Here is a 16365-nt window from a genome sequence, read left to right on the forward strand (position 1 = left end):
TAGCAGTTGACAATGGAGGCACTAAATTACCTCTTTTGTGTGCAGTTTTTCCGGGTGGAGCCCTAATCTAAAATTCATATATTACCAAGACAGATGTTTAGCATCTTCAAGCTTTTGCTGAAACAGCTGTGTTTGAATAAATGACAACGAATGAGAGGGTTTTATGGCTGTTTGCTTCAGTAACACGCTCTTAGTGAGATATTGTTAAAGATGATACCCGACTTGTTTTCTTTCCCCTCTTTCAGCTTAATGTGAACAGACAACTGAATCTTTCATAGATTCTTTCATAGATTTTGAAACGCTAGTGATGGGAACTTTTGAAACACTGCTTTGTGAAGCTTTACGAATCTTTTGTTTTGAATCACCGGTTAGCAGTGTGTATCAAACTGCCAAAATCACGTGATTTCATTAAACAAGGCTTTGTTACATCATAACTGATTCAAAATGTTTTGAATTCCAGTACTTCACCACTGGAGGATGATCTCTGTGAAGCCATGAATAATGCGGATTCACCGAGATTCCATTGAACAAGAGTCTATGGTTTTTACCTTATCTCGGACAAGTTTTATACATTTGTAGACATTTTAATGAGACCTTTGTATAATTAAAAGGAATGTTTGTAGTTAATAGTCTCTTATTGGCCTGTTTAGCTGAGCCGTCCAATTGATTGATAAAAGAACACAAATTATACTGACACTTGATATTTAATGGTAGATTAGTTAATTGCAGTTGATAGATTACACTTTCAATAAAACATTTGCAATGGGTTTGTAAAAGCTGTTTTTATGCATGTTTGGCCTGAGTTTTTGTTGCGTTTGACCAGCAGAGCAAAACTGTCCAATTGCATTGACCCACCCCCTTTAGTTACTGTTGCTATGTCCGACAAGTCATGCCGCTCTCACGCCACACATCATGCTCTCACACAGTGAAAAATACACTGCAGAGCAAAGAGGACACTGACAATGCGTCGACAGAGCAGGTTACTTTTGGTATGAAACAAGTCTCAAATTTCAAATTGTGTCATTTTTAAAGAAATTTTAACAATAAATACCATTTTGTGGCTCTTTAGTGTGTTGTAACAGATCGCTGTAGCAGTTCAAGCAGCTCGTGAACTACTAGTTCATTTATAGCATCAAATAAACATGAATGAACATCAGAAGGAATGTTGTTTCAACCTCAGAAAGACATCAATACACACCATTTTTCAAGTTCAAGTCCACCAATGTTAATCTACTAATGCTGCCTTCACGTGCTATCAGAAATTTGATAATTCCCACTTTTGAAGTCATGATTATGAGCTCATTGCATTCAAGTTTCAAAATGGGAGGGTGTTCATGTGAAATTTTTATCTAGGAAACTTGTATTTACGATAATTCCGAAAGCACATGAAGGTAGCGTAACTCTCCTGACTGCTTTGTTGTTGGACAAAACAGTGGATTCAGCGTTATGATTGGTTAGATCGCCTGTCAATCAAACTCCCGGCGAAGGATCAGTTGGTTCAATTGATTCAAAAAAGCTAAAACTAAACTAAGGCTTAGTTTCTCCCATCACTTGTAAACGCTCCGTAGTGCTATTAAAACATTACGTAACATTTGTTTTGGAGACCTGTTTGAAAGCAGTCAATACTTTTGCATTTACATTTGTTGCGCTAGTGCGCTGAAACACACAGACACACACTTAACTGTTAAGGGTCATGAAACCCCCTGTTTCAAGATGCCACAAAAGTGTGTGTGCAACGTGTAGTTCTAAGTCGGTTTAGTTTCATTGTGTTTTGGTTCTGGTTTGCCCAAGTTCCCTGTGCTTATTAGTTTCCATAGTTCCTAATTTACGCACCTGTTCTGTTTTCATTTGATTACTCAGTCTGTGTATTTAAGCCTTCAGTTCACATTTATGTGTAGTGGTTTTACTATTTCTCCTACGTTTGCCCGGTAGTTTCCTGAGTATTTGTGATTAAAGATTATTCTTTGTATTCTCTATCGTCATGCGCTTATTGCAGCCCACACAGTGCCGTGAAGCTGCGGAGCGGAGAGGGAAGACTGGAGAGACTGACAACACAACAACAGCTAATGATTCAGAGTTTTATTTCGTTCTCATTGAGTTAAAAGCATCAAAGCTTCCCACAAATGCAAGCTGCAATTTACCTTTACACAATATATACATGGTTTTGTAAGCTCACTGTAAATTACACTAATACATACATATCCCGTGACAGCTATTATTTAGTGCACAAATAAATGCACAGCCATTCACGTTTGTCCTGTGCATGAAAAATATATATGAACGTACTGTTGCATCTTTAATAACTTTTGTGTTTTAATAAGCCGTTTGATTGGCTAAGTGGTGTAAAGACCGGTTACACTCACAGTGTGGATGAATCACGTTTGTGTCGAAGACTCAGGATCTATTGAAGAGAACTTATGCGAAGCAGAAACTCTTACAAAGCAAAAACAAACACTCATTTTGACCCATCTCTCACTTACTTTATGCGATCTCACTGTTTGAAGCACCTGTCAAATCAGCGCGTGCTGTTGTGAATAATTAAGCAAGGTGTCTTCTCATAGGATAAGGACACGCAGTCTCATGAATAATTATGAGACACTGATGAGTCATTGATGTACCATAGTACGATAAAACATTGACATTAACCCAAGGAATAAAATGAACTAGTTTTCAGTTTCTATCAAAACTAATGGATCGAAACATTGTCTTTTATGATGTTCAATTCTGTAAAAATCTCAGAAAATTTAGTTTAGGGTTTCACGAACCTTTAAATACAGATTTTTCATTACCTATGGAATATCAGGCCAGGTTATGTCCAGGTTTTATTAAACCCCTTTGGCTGAAACAGTCTTATGTGGAAAAGTTTAGAGCCACGTCAGGGTCTGAACAGAAGTACGCACTTTTCTTGTGGCAGAGAGTCGGATTACTGCAGGTATTTGGAAATCTAAGCAATTCTCGCCACACACCGTTCTCAAGTAAAAGATTTGGACGATGGCTGGTGATCTTTTATATGCTAATGACATTAATTATGCAGGGATCTGAAACCATTCAGCTGTGCACAATTTCAAGATCATTTGCGATTTATAGGTTTCACATCTGGATTCAGTATGTATGTATGTATGTATGTATAAATGTATGTATTTATTTATATTAAATTAAAAAATTAACATTGAAAGTCTGTTAGACTCCTTTTGAAGCCATTTTCAGATCCAGTGTTTAGTGTTTCTGCCAATTACTGCCAATTAGTGCATTGTACGTTTTATAATTTCCTAAATTTAAATTTTTTATGCTGTGTCAACTTCTGAATGTGTTTTCAGTGATTTGATCACAATGCATCTTGAGTGCATTTTGTATTTCAGTGTTGTCAAGTGCTATCTGATTGTGATCAAATGTAAAGAGATCCTACGAGTTTAGGTATTGTTTTTTTTCCAAACACAAGGGCAAAAAATAAATTGAATACATCTCTGAAAACAGTGATGTGTGGGCTACATTTGTACTATGAAACCAGTATCTTACCTGAGATTAAGTCTCCTGGGGTTTCCAAAAATTACTTATTTAGTGCTTTAGTGCTTGACCAGAATAAGTTGGGCTAACTCAAAAAAATTGAGGTAATCAGTTACATCAAATTTTTTGAATAATGATGTTCCCAGGTTTAAGTAAGCAGAACTATTAAGTTTTGAGTTTGTAGTACTTATGCATGTTAATTGCTCCTAACTTGAAGTACTGAGTTAGCTAACTCTTACATTTTGATAGCAATTAAAATAAAAATATTTAGTTAATTACATTTTTTATTTTGAGTTCTTGCAAATCATATGAGTTATGTAAAAGTCAGATTAAGTCAGTAACTGTATAATCTGATTACATGAATTTCAGATCATTCGTAATCATTCATTGCATACAACTTATGCATGAAATCTCCATCCCAGAGGTCTTATCAGGTCAAATAATTATTTTCTTAAAAGAAATTAATAACTGAAACACAGGAACTGTGATTTTGTTCAACTCTAAATCAAAACCCTTTCATATCAAATTATTAAGTACTTTTTCTTGTTTGTATTATGCTAATGAACCTTCTCCTGAAAGCATTTAAAATTCATAACCGCTGGGTTCACTACCCAAGTCTGTAATATCCATCACCCGGTCAACAAGATCCACAAAGAGTACAGCAGATTAATTTGTCCATCTGTCCAAATACTAACAATGCTACACAACTGAATCGCCAAAATCTGAATGTTAATATTGATAGTGACTCAGAGAGATTGAGAAAGCACAAGAACCCAGTTCAGACGAAACCCTTCTAAATGAGGGGGGAAAAAAAGGAAAAGCATTGCTACATGCAAATAATAAAATGCAAGATCCATTTAGGGAAGATAGAAAATATATTAGGCTTAATATCTAAACAAAACAACTTTGTGACATTATTTTCAGCATTAAAATGCATTTTCATTGTGAAAAGTTTTCCTTGTTAAATATAGATTTGATATGATACATTTGCCTTTTGATTTATATAGTCCCCCCCCCCCCCCCCCCCCCCACACACACAAGCAAACACACAAAAAGGTTTAAATAAAGACATCAAACGCAACTCTTTTTTTGAAATGATTTTCAATTTTCTTTCAGAAATATACAGAGCCAAAGCATCATAAGATCACGGACCATTACAGGTAAAGTACATCTTTTTAATGCTTTTAATAGAGAGAGTCACTGCAAGAAAATAGTGGTTAACCTTCTTTCATAACCCCAGTACATTACAGTATAATAACTTCAGAACTGCTGGATTGATTTTCTCGACCTCTGTGTACACACTATCTTTGTTACGGCAGTAGCATGTCACGTAATGACTAACGAGATATTGTCTCGTGGAAACAAATAATAAATAAAAATCTGATGTAGAAAGTGCTTGGGACGTGTAGAAAAAACACAAACCATTCAGAGAGAGCTGCCCATCATTGTACACTGTATAATCCGCTCTCTTACGTACTGTACATTTTAGAGAGCACAAACCATCAATGCAATGCCTCCGCAGCGAACAGAAATGATTACACAATAATGTGCCTATGCAGCCTAGACTGTGACCATCCTCAAACAAAACTTGCTCTGGGATCATCATAATGGAGAGGCCTATATAAAACAGTATCGTCGGGAGAGGGGAATTCATAACGTTTCATCAGCCAGTTGCCCGCCTGACTGTGCTGAAATGTCAGGAGAGAATTGTAAAACCCATAAATGTGGTCTGCTGTCTGCGACTGGCAATGACACTGTCCTATCATTCAGAGTGGTATTTGTTCATCTGTTTGGTTTGGTTGTAAGTGCATGACCATCCGGTGCCTGAATCAGGCAAGACTTGCGGTCCAGTGGGAGAAGGGATTGAATCTCACCAGGGCTGGGCGATAAGAAACGTACACAGGCTACAAAAGAGTACAGAGAGCTACTCAAACAGAACAACAGCCCTAATTCAATATTTGCTTACAGGCGCCATGTTCATTCTACCACATGCTAGCTCTTTACATGAATGGTGAGCTGTTTTGGGGGATTTTGTGGCGTTTTGCCATGTTTTAAGACTGTATCCATATGGTATAAATATATGTTCATGTCAAATAATCAATACCCATATGGCTCTATTAGCATTGTAAAATGGAAGTTAATGCTGTGGCAGAAGGGATGGTACAGTAGCTGCCCTTGATTTGAAGTATGTCTCGGATAAGGGGTAACTATTTGTCATCATTGTTCAGCATTAATTCATTTAAAATTATTAAAATCAAATGCATTTATTTATTTAAAGTTGTAGTGTGTAGTTTATTTGCACCCAGCATCACCAAACAGAACTGCAAAAATTATGACCTTTCCCTCGTCTGTTATTAGACAAACTAACGGGTAGCCACGCCCCCAACTAATGCCATTGGTTGAGCCAGCTATGTGTGACTTTCTCAAACAAGCTGTGATGTTGGAGAAAGTATTTTTACATGGAGAAATTACACTCTTCGGTTCCTTTATTCTAATCTTATAATAGTATGAATTGAGAATTACAGTAGGTTTTGGCATTTTTCATATTTCCCACAAATATATTATATGCTGAACCAAATTTTTGCTCAGCTTTAAAGTATTTCAGTTTCTGGCCAATATCAATGAAATGATTTCTCTGAAATGGTCAAAAGGTGTAGAAACCCTTGATCTAAATTCAATGCACGTTTCAAGTTGGAATATTTCCATAGGTCTGTATATTTTCATTTCACCTTGCGGGAAACATTTCATACCCAGATATCAATAAAGAAAGATAGGCCAAGGTAAGTAACACACAGATATTTCATTTTAAACACTCCTTTGCCTGTGGCTATAGCACTGGCATTGCCATCAACTGAGAGGAAAAAATCAAAATTAAAGATTGATCGTTTGTACAGTATCAATGGTGTGATTTGCTTTCTGCCCTTTATGAGTCAAATTGACTAAAGAACAAAGCAAAATAACTGCAAATTTACACACAGAGAGCATGAGGGATTTATATACAGTGTAGTGAAGACTGAGCTGTATTATCAGCACTGAAACAGGCCTTTTCCTGTTTAAGCCCCACAATGGGCACCAATCCATTTGTAAAATTAGACTCATCCAACAGCACTCATGTATGAAACCCATTGAAATGCCACAAACATAATCATACGTAAAGTGCTTACGGCACCGACTGACTCAGCGGCGTCACGCCTTGCAGTGTTTCTTGTATTCGGGTTGAAGGGAGGAATTGTCAGGTCGGTACAAATCAAAACTCTTCCTCTGGGTCAAAATCAAGATCTTTGCGTTTCAAGCGAGAGACGCCACAGTTCCCCCTCCTTGTTTATATGAGGGATCGCCTCTGGTCATGTTCATCTTCATGAGCGAGGAGGAATGGGAGATAACTTGACGAGGAGATAAAAGACTGGAGTGTCGGAAGCTTTGATAAGCAAAACACACTGATAGCTTTCACGCCCAATCTGTTTTGCAGTCACAGGGCAGCACTGGAAAGGTTATTCAACTAAATGTGGATTCAGAGTGCCATAACCCAGGAAAACTTTGGCAGGGAGAGAGCTGTCGGTATCAGCGGATGTAAGCACAGTTGGTGCTCATACAGGGATGAGCCTCAACCTTGTTATAAGAGGTCAGTGGCAATTTCATACAATTATGCCACTTAATGTAACACCACATAGATAATGGCTGTGCTCTCGTCTAGTACTTGAAACATGCTGCCATAATTTTGATGTCTTTTGTTTTTTTTTGGTAGTCTGAATATTTCTCCCCAGTGTAGCAATAACCAAAATGCCAAATGAGTTAAGCAATAGAGCAGATAACCCAAGTAATTCTATTTCTGACGAATGTTTTGGCAATGCAACATCATTGGAAATGTGGCTGAAGTCTTTTGTGAAGAGTACTGTAAGATTTGTACTTCCTTGTACTTGCCTTTCTGAAGCTTCTTGCTGAGGTTTATTCACTATAATTAGACAAAGGTCTCTGGTTTCCAGCTTGCCATACACCACAGCGTTGGCTTCTTTTTGTCTCTCTCTGCACATCCTACGAAGCAAGCGATTCTAGCTCAATTGCTGTTCGCTTGATTTCAGTACATTGATTCGGGACTAAGAGTGATTTTACCTTACAAGTGTTTGAGTGAAGTGCTTGAGTTATCAGTAGTGCCATAGGTTGCAATTTCAGTTCTGTAGACTAAAACATTGAGGAAAAAAAAAAAACGTTACACAATTACATTAAGTATGAAAGCACACACTCCATTCAAAAACATGTAGACAAATTGCTCACTTATAACAGTGAGAGTACTCAATGCTGTACAGTCCAATGGCATCCACATGAAGAGCAGACAGAAGATTCAATCTGGAGCAAAATGTGAAGTACTCGGATCTCAAATTACTCTGTTTCTTGCAAAACACAAATTTAGTTTGCAAGGAAATAAGCAATTTGAAAATGTGTAAAAAGCTCAGATGATTGTTTATGAATCGAAACAAAGTTTTTTTTAAGCGTTATAATTTGACTTCACACAACAGGACGCAGGACATATAGTCCAAACATCATTTGTTCCCATCATCGACACATTATTCACACCAAACCAGATCAACGCTTTTCAGAAAGAATAGTATTTTAAAAAAGTGAACAAACAAAAACACTCTCAGCCTCAAATGTCCACACACCTTAAATAGTCAAGGCTCTCAAGTAGACAAGATTACATCATCCTCTCAGTTCCCAGTGCAAGTCCAATGAATTTTTAAACCGAGTTGTTAAAACACTGAAAATAAGGAATGTTCAGAAAGAAAGAACAAGAAGGTACACAAATATATATTTTCTCAGAATGGTAAACCGACAGCTCAGGGCCATTGTCCGTCTTAGATTCTTACATTTGTATGCCAGACAAACGTTTGTCAGAAAGGCCAGAATCCAAAGATTCTGACTGATATTAGTTGTTAATTCAGTTCATACAGTACTTTTTTTTTTTTTTTTGTCCTTTTATGTGTTTTCTTTTGTTTAGCTAGCTGTGGTAGAGGCATTGAGAAATCTTACATACAACTTTGACAGTTGTGCTTGAATGTACAGGAGCAATGTCCTCTAATGGTGCGGAGGAGTGTCTGGACTAGAGGTAAGGAATGTAGCCGCCTTCATCAACTCTCTTCAAAGATCTCAACAATGTTGCAATGCATTCTCCGAGGATATCATTCCTTCAGATCGAAGTTACTGGAACTACAGCAAGGACACCGTTTCTGTTTCTTTTGTGTCTCTACATTGGCAAGTGATGTCACTGTGGCACACTGTTGTTTGGAGAAAGTTTCTTGCCCAGACATTTAGGGCATTCTGAAGGGTAGTCCATGAGCCCATGACAAGGATCTGAAAACGGTAAGGCTTTTCAGAGCTGTAAATAAGATTTGGACAAATGAGGAAAATCCACATATACCAAAGAATTTTTAAAGCAAAACAAGAGAGGGATAAAATGAAACTGGTGCTGGATGTGCTTGAACTGGTTCCTGATTCTCGTCTGGGGGGGATTCAATCCCCTTTGGCCAAACCCATCGCTGGATTCCTGTGACTTCTGTCCATCTCCTGCAATCAGACATGGGTCTGCATGCGTTTCTGCAGTGGCCGCGTGAGGTCTGAGTTCTGGGACGACGATTGAGAGTAATGGGACGAGGAGGAGGCCGAGGCCTTGCTGTCCTTGTCGAACTGCACGTAGCCGTCCTGCTTGCTGTAACTGCTGACGCTGCTGTCGCACTGTGTGTCCAGAAAAGAGCTGGAGTCACTCATCGATCCTCGCTGGAATTCTCGTTCGCAAAGCTCGATGGAACTGCTGCCCATGCCCAGCACAAACCGCTGGCTGTAGTCGTACAGGCGGTTGGGTCCAGCACCCAAGGTAGAGTAGATGTTGGTGAAAGACATTCCTGTGGGAACCCTCTGTTTGCCGGTGGTGGCTGTGGCAGGGTCTCGCCGGAGCTCTGTGGTCTGGTTTCCTGCCAGCGTGGTTGGGGTGCCGTGATGTTCCTTGAAGGTGTTCACACTGTAGTATCCGTTAGTGGGATCCTTAGAGGAACAATGCATTAACAAACACGTCATTAAACATAAGGAGTTCAACGGAATGACTCTAACGTCATGACAAGGCAACAGCAAATAAATGGTCGTAAAAGAGCTTTTACACTGACAGCGAAGCAATTCATTTTCGAGAGTTGCCATTATCTGAACAATTGACACTGAGCTCAACATTATGCAAATAAGCATCAAAGCAATGCTGTCTTGCACAGCTGCATACAGTTAAGTAGGAATGACTACTAGAAACCAAATGCACTTAGAGTTGATAACCTCCAGCAATTCAATTCATCTTCAGAACACAAATTAAGATATTTTTGATGAAATCCGAGAGCTGTCTGACTCCTCCATTTAACCACCACTTTTAAGGTCCAGAAAGGTACGAAAGACATAGATAAAATAGTCAACGTGACTGCAGTAGTTCAACCTTAATTTTATGAAGCAACGAGAATACTTTTGTGCGTAAATACAAAACAAAAATAACTTTATTTAACAATATCTTCTCTTCGGCCGGCTCAGTATTAACACAGAAGAGAAGATATTGTTAAATAAAGTTATTTTTGTTTTGTTTTTGTGCACAACAAGTATTCTCCTCGCTTTATAAAATTACGTTTGAACCACTGCAGTCACGTGGACTATTTCAACGATGTGTTTAGTATCTTTCTGGACATTGAAAGTGGTGGTTAAATCGCTGTCTATGGAGGAGTCTGACAGCTCTCGGATTTCATCAAAAATATCTTAATTTGTGTTCCGAAGACGAACGAAGGTCTTACAGGTGTGGATCGACATGAGGGCATTGACATAGCTAACCCTTTAAGTATATTACGAAACTTTTAGAAGCAATAAATGATCTTACATTTCTACAAAATCTGAAACTTTTGTAGACCCCACATTATGTTAGCTTTTGGGAATGCTCAATGATACTTGTATTGCTGTCAAACTTTCTAAAAGTCTTAAAACTATTATTCCCTGTACTGTAGCCCTATTCAGTGGACCATGTGAAAGTTAACTTATTTTGTGTTTCAAAGATTAATTTTGGGTTACGTTTTATTTCCATATAGTCCACTTTAGACAAATGACTAACCACAAGTAACTTTGCAACTACAAGTCAACATTGTATTTGCAAAGTCACTAATAGTAGTAGACTATCTGTTGAGGAGCATCAAAATAAAGCGTTAGCAGATATTAAAGGGTTAGTTCACCCAAAAATGTAATTTCTGTCATTATCACAATCAAAGTCATTCCTATTTGGACAGGGTTACATTTCTCAAAGGACAACAGAGAGTTAGTTAAAAAAAAAAAATAAATAAACATTCTCCAATGTTTTTTGCCAAGGTTGCAATAGAAAAAAAAAAAAAAAAACACAGTTGTGTTCAATTCAAACGGGATAAATTCACAAAATACAGTAACACTTAATTTCGACAGTACACTTTAGACAATCTGCTAACTATAAGTAACTTTGCAACTACATGGCAACTATCAGTCATTGGAGTATTAGACTGTCTGCTTAAAGGGTTAGTTAACCCAAAGGGTTAGTTGCTTTCTAAAAAAAAAAAAAATCTTGGATTTTGTCAAAATATCTTAATTTGTGTAGATGAACGAATGTCTTACGGGTCTGGTACAACATAAGGATGAGTAATTAATGATGGAAATTTCATTTTTTAGTGAACTAACCCTTTAAGCAGACAGTCTACTAATACTCTAATGACTTCTAGTTGACAGTTGCAAAGTTACTTATAGTTAGCAGAATGTCTAAAGTGGGGGGGGGGGGGGGGGGTGGGGGGGGGGGGTTGGGAGTAAAGTATTGGAGTGTATTATCTATTGTTTTTTGAAAAACTCTCTGTTGTCCTCTGAGAAATTTAACCCTGTTCAAATAGGAATATCTTTAACTGCGGTGTATTATTTTTTTCTGAAAGCTTCTCATTTATGTTGACCTTCATCTAACACTGTAAATGAACTACATTACTTGAGAACTGCTTGTGTGATGCATCTATTATCTTTCTGCAGTGCCATCACTGCTGTTTCAGAGCTTTAAAAAAGGCAACATGCATACTTAAACAGAGGTAAGAAAAAGATGTTTGTATCAGTCACCGGAGTAAAGCAACCACCTTTAGCAGTAACCTCAAAATATCATTACAGGCTAATTAGACAAAACCTTGATACACAAACTGGTTTTTGTCTGTACTTTTCAGCTTTAATTAGACTTCAGAATCATGTTTTTTTAAATCTGTCATGGAAAGAAATAAAGCGAGGGAACTTGATACCATGGCTGCTGTCGTTGTCGCGGTGCTATATCAGCACAGTTGCTAAGAAGCAAAACAGGCGGCAAATGTGGACGTGGATGCCATTTTGAGCGGGTGTGCAGGCCAGATCCCGCGGGGGAGAGACGATAATCACCGTTAGGTGACTTCTCTATGACAACGCGTGAAAGGCGTTGTCAGGCGTGGTTTTATCAGGCGACAGGGATTGTGTGCACTCCATATCTGTGTGGAGCTGTCCCTGTTCATTTTACACACTCATCTACATGTAGGGAGGGAATCTATCCCGCTGGGAGCAGGTAGAGGAGGCCGTAAAACAGAGTTTAGGAACACTGCATTTGCACATGGAGATAAATACAAACGAGAGGACAAAAGCTATGCTATTTCTATCTTCTATCAAGATCTCTAAAGCTGTCTGCTTAACTGTGGGATCATACGTTAATCGAACTATAATGACCATTATTCTTTGTGGTCACAGTAAATTTAGCTAAATTAGTATCTGAACACTTAACATACTCAATGATCAGTGCAAATGCATAAAGGGTAATTATAATTGCTAATAATACTTTAATTCTTAAAAAAATATTATTATTATTATTTTTTTTTTTTTTTTAAATATTGGTTTTGGCTGAACAAAAATGTAAATATCAATCTTCTAAGCAATTTCCTTGCATAAACGACAAATACTCATTATAAAACCTTAGCATCTTATTTTTAATGCAGTTATCCCATTCTTCCAGTTTACATCAACACTGTTTTATTTTGTTCCGTGTGACTTCTAAAGTGTTACCAGTGCAGCAATGCACACACACAACAGACCTCTAGCAGAGCACTTGTTTGAGTAAATGATGGAGAAAGGTCTTAATGGCTTATTTATTTATAAATCAAATATAGTTTGGGTGTTTAACAAAAGTAAAATAATTAGCAGCAATTGTGTAGAGAAATTTAATTCTCATTGCAGCTCAAGTATGAAATATTAGAAGACCATTATTTGAAAAGTACTTTGGTTAATGGTCAGTTGTTTAAAAGTGCTTAATAAATATAATAAACAAAACAAAAATAAACGAAACGAACATGAACGAGAGCATCTTATTTATTTATTCGATCTTTTTATGCACATACACTCGTAAAAATAAAGGTTCCAAAAGGGAGTTTTTACGGTGATGCCATATAAGAACCATTTTTTGTTCCCTAAAGAACCTTTCAGTGAATAAACTCTTAAAAATAATGGTTCTTTATTGGCATCTACAGTATGGTTCCACAAAGAACCATTAACATCCATGGAACCTTTTCTGCTCCACAAAAGATTCTTTATAGTGGAAAAAAGTTCTTTAGATTTTTAAAATGTTCTTCACACTAAGAAAAATCTGGTTCTTTTAAGAACGCTTTACAGAAATGTTCTTTGGGGAACCAAACATTCTTCTATGGCATTACTGCATTCTCTTTTAGAACATTTATATTTAAGTGAAGTACTTAAAAGAAGAACAGTTCTTTTACAAATCACAAGAACCTTTTTTCACTATAAAGAACCTTCTGTGCAAACAAAAAGCTCCATGGATGTTAAAGGTTCTTATTGGAACAATAGATGCCTATATATGTGTGTGTGTGTGTGTGTGTGTGTGTGTGTGTGTATATATACAAAAAAAAAAAAAAAAAAAAAAAAAAAAAATATATATATATATATATATATATATATATATATATATATATATATATATATATATATATTTTTTTTTTTTTTTTTTTTTTTAAATTGTAAATGCTGAACTCATTACACTCATATGTAGACAGTAGACAGTCTTTTTTGGCTGTTTGAACACATTCGACCACATGAGAGTTTACATGTTTTATATCCCCCGTTTACACCTGTATTTAGCGTCGTCCACTTGTGATCCAATCAACCAAAATGCATCTTAATACAGGGTGGAAACATGGCCATACTCTCACCTACTTCTATGTCCTATGTTGTGTCAGAGGTTGTTTGCCGGAAGCTGGTTATATAGTTTGTAAAGTTTTAAATATTGATGTTTGTCTTACAAAAACACATCGCTTTGCTTTGGAAGGCCCTTATTAACCCCCTAGAGCGGTATGGATTACTTTTATGATGGATGGATGTACTTTTTTGGGTTTCAAAATTGCTATTCACTACCATTATAAAGCATGGAAGATATTTTTTAATATCTAATTGTGTTTGTCTGTAAGACGATAGTCATATATACCTAGGATGGCTTGAGGGTGAGTACATCATGGAATAATTCTTATTTTTAGGTGAACTATCCCTTTAACAACAGAAAAAAAAAAAAAAAAAAAAAAATACTACATGAATCACTATTAAATATTTGAACTGATTGAGAGCCCTACAAAATATGCATTGGGGATATTTTACTCCGGTGGCATATATCAAACACCTCCATTCTTTCTTATATCACTTCCTTCAAATCCCATGAAGACATACCTTGATGTGCTGATACTCTTTCTCCTCCTCCTGAAGTACCTCAAGTTGCTTCAGAACGGACTCCTGCTGAAACTCTCCCCGTTCAATCTGTAGCAAACAACACACCCATCCACACGTTAATATTTGGGTTACTCTCTCCATTTCCCTCAAATCACTGTGCAGCTTTGGTACTCAAAACTCTTCCAAATTCCAAAAGGAAAGCTACTTCAACTGGGGCAATTTCCTGTGAATATTCTTCATGTCATTAGCCAAAATTTGCAATGCAACACCATCTTTGTAAGGTGTCCTCGCTTTTTGTCCAAATTCTTCGTCTTGCTTTTTTCTAAGTTTTACATCCTTAGCTCAAACATAGCTCTGATTCTAGGCCCTGGAGGCTTGTGAAATTTCCAAAGGAGGGGGCAGCATGTGTTTTGACTTTAGTTCACCAAGGACTCCCGGAGAAAAGGATCACTTGATCACTGGCATCTCTATGGTTACATCTATGCCCATGTCCTCCCAGGAAATACAGGCTTGGGGCTAAATATAGGCATCCAGGCCAGCAGGGTTCTCACACTTATTCTGCATTATTCATGGGTTTGACGTTAGCAGTGGCAAGGGAGATAGGCGCTATTAGTGTTGGGGTGGGGATGATTAGCATTCATTAGCTAAGGATGTGACAGGGACTAGCATAATGAGCTAGCTTGTTGATTTGGGGCTGCTGATGGGGTAATGGCAAGCGGGATGTTTACTGTTCAGAATGTGACTCACCATGAGCTGCTTCATAGAGGAGTGTTCCTCGCTTTCTCGGGCTGCGTTGTGATCTTTGTGCACAATTTCCACTCGAATGTCGTTCTTGGCTGATACCACACCTTTGAGGTCTGAGAGGAAAGTTACATATGTCACTTCATTGATGCCATTAAGTGTAATGTACTGATGTGAAATATTAAAAATGTAATCTATTCCATGCCACTTCACATTGCCTTAATAAGAGTCCCTAAAAACGAATGCTGCCTTCAAGTCATATTTACAAACTCAGTACACATGCACGAGATGAACCCCAACTTTCTGACATTGGGGCATGTCAGTAACAATATACGATTTATACATTCATAGTTTTAAGAATTTTAAGAATTAGCTTATGTTATAATATAAGTTTTATGTAATTTAATATTAAAATGCTTAGCTAAAGCATCCATTACAGACCAAGTGTCATATGTTCTTCGTTTTGATGCGCTAGAGCAGAAATAGTTTCCTGATTTTGTCAGAAATTGAATTAAATAGAGAGAAAAGTTGGTAATACTTTTCAATAAGTCCCATAAGTTAACATTAGTTAATGAATTAAGTAACATAAACTAACAATGTGCAATACATTTGTACATTTATAATGCCCCTTTTACAAGATGTAATAAAAGTCTCTGATGTCTCCAGAATGTGTCTGTGAAGTTTCAGCTCAAAATACCCCACAGATCATTTATTATAGCTTGTTAAATTTGCCCGTATTGGGGTGTGTCCATTTAAATGCAAATGAGCTGCTGCTCCCGGCCCACTTTCCAGAAGAGGGTGGAGCTTTAACAGCTCACGCTTCAACAACAACAAAGCTGGAGAATCTCACGCAACCAAAATGAGGATTGTCAGTTAATAAAAACTGTTCATTGTTATGTCATGTTATCTTAGGTCCATTAAATAATATGAAGAGATACAACTTTTAATTTAATAATGTATTAGTAAATGTTGAAATTAACGAACTAAAATTAATAAATACACTATAATTTTTCATTGTTAGTTCGTGTTACCTAATGCAGTTAACCAATGTTAAATAAATTGGCAATTTTATTCCAAATAAAATAACATTCCATTGTGTTTACAACATCCGAAATCTCGAGTAGGAGGACTTGAAGGCAGCATAACACCACAGAACTAAGATAAGAGGAACCCTAGAGGAACCATTAAATACTTCACATTAAATCACACAGCTCATCTTGACGCATTGAAGAACAATGTTTATAGATAATTGGTGACGGTCAGGTAGCAGGTCTTACTTTCTGTCTTAATTTTGCTTGCAAGTTCTCTCTGCTGAGCACAGATGGAGGTGGGCAGTGTAGGCATAACCAGGTGAGCGTCTTCTGTGGCATA

The 16365-nt window shown here is 37.2% G+C and overlaps 1 protein-coding gene across 6 annotated transcripts in view; it reads right to left on the minus strand.

The window, feature by feature from the left end:
- Window positions 1–7977: 7977 nt before the first annotated feature.
- kirrel3b (kirre like nephrin family adhesion molecule 3b) overlaps window positions 7978–16365 on the minus strand; it is a 231040-nt gene continuing 222652 nt past the window's right edge. For 4 of the 6 annotated variants that reach the window (XM_048168405.1, XM_048168406.1, XM_048168407.1 and 1 more), the window contains 4 exons: window positions 16272–16355; window positions 15001–15110; window positions 14254–14340; window positions 7978–9537 (listed from right to left, as the gene is read on the minus strand). In XM_048168405.1, coding sequence (XP_048024362.1) covers window positions 9070–9537; window positions 14254–14340; window positions 15001–15110; window positions 16272–16355 — 749 coding nt within the window. In that variant the 3' untranslated portion in view covers window positions 7978–9069. The remainder of the gene's footprint in view (window positions 9538–14253; window positions 14341–15000; window positions 15111–16271; window positions 16356–16365) is intronic. The other 2 variants (XM_048168411.1, XM_048168409.1) reach the window with 1 other exon arrangement.

Source organism: Megalobrama amblycephala, linkage group LG19 (assembly GCF_018812025.1).
Source record: "Megalobrama amblycephala isolate DHTTF-2021 linkage group LG19, ASM1881202v1, whole genome shotgun sequence".
Taxonomy (NCBI): domain Eukaryota; kingdom Metazoa; phylum Chordata; class Actinopteri; order Cypriniformes; family Xenocyprididae; genus Megalobrama; species Megalobrama amblycephala.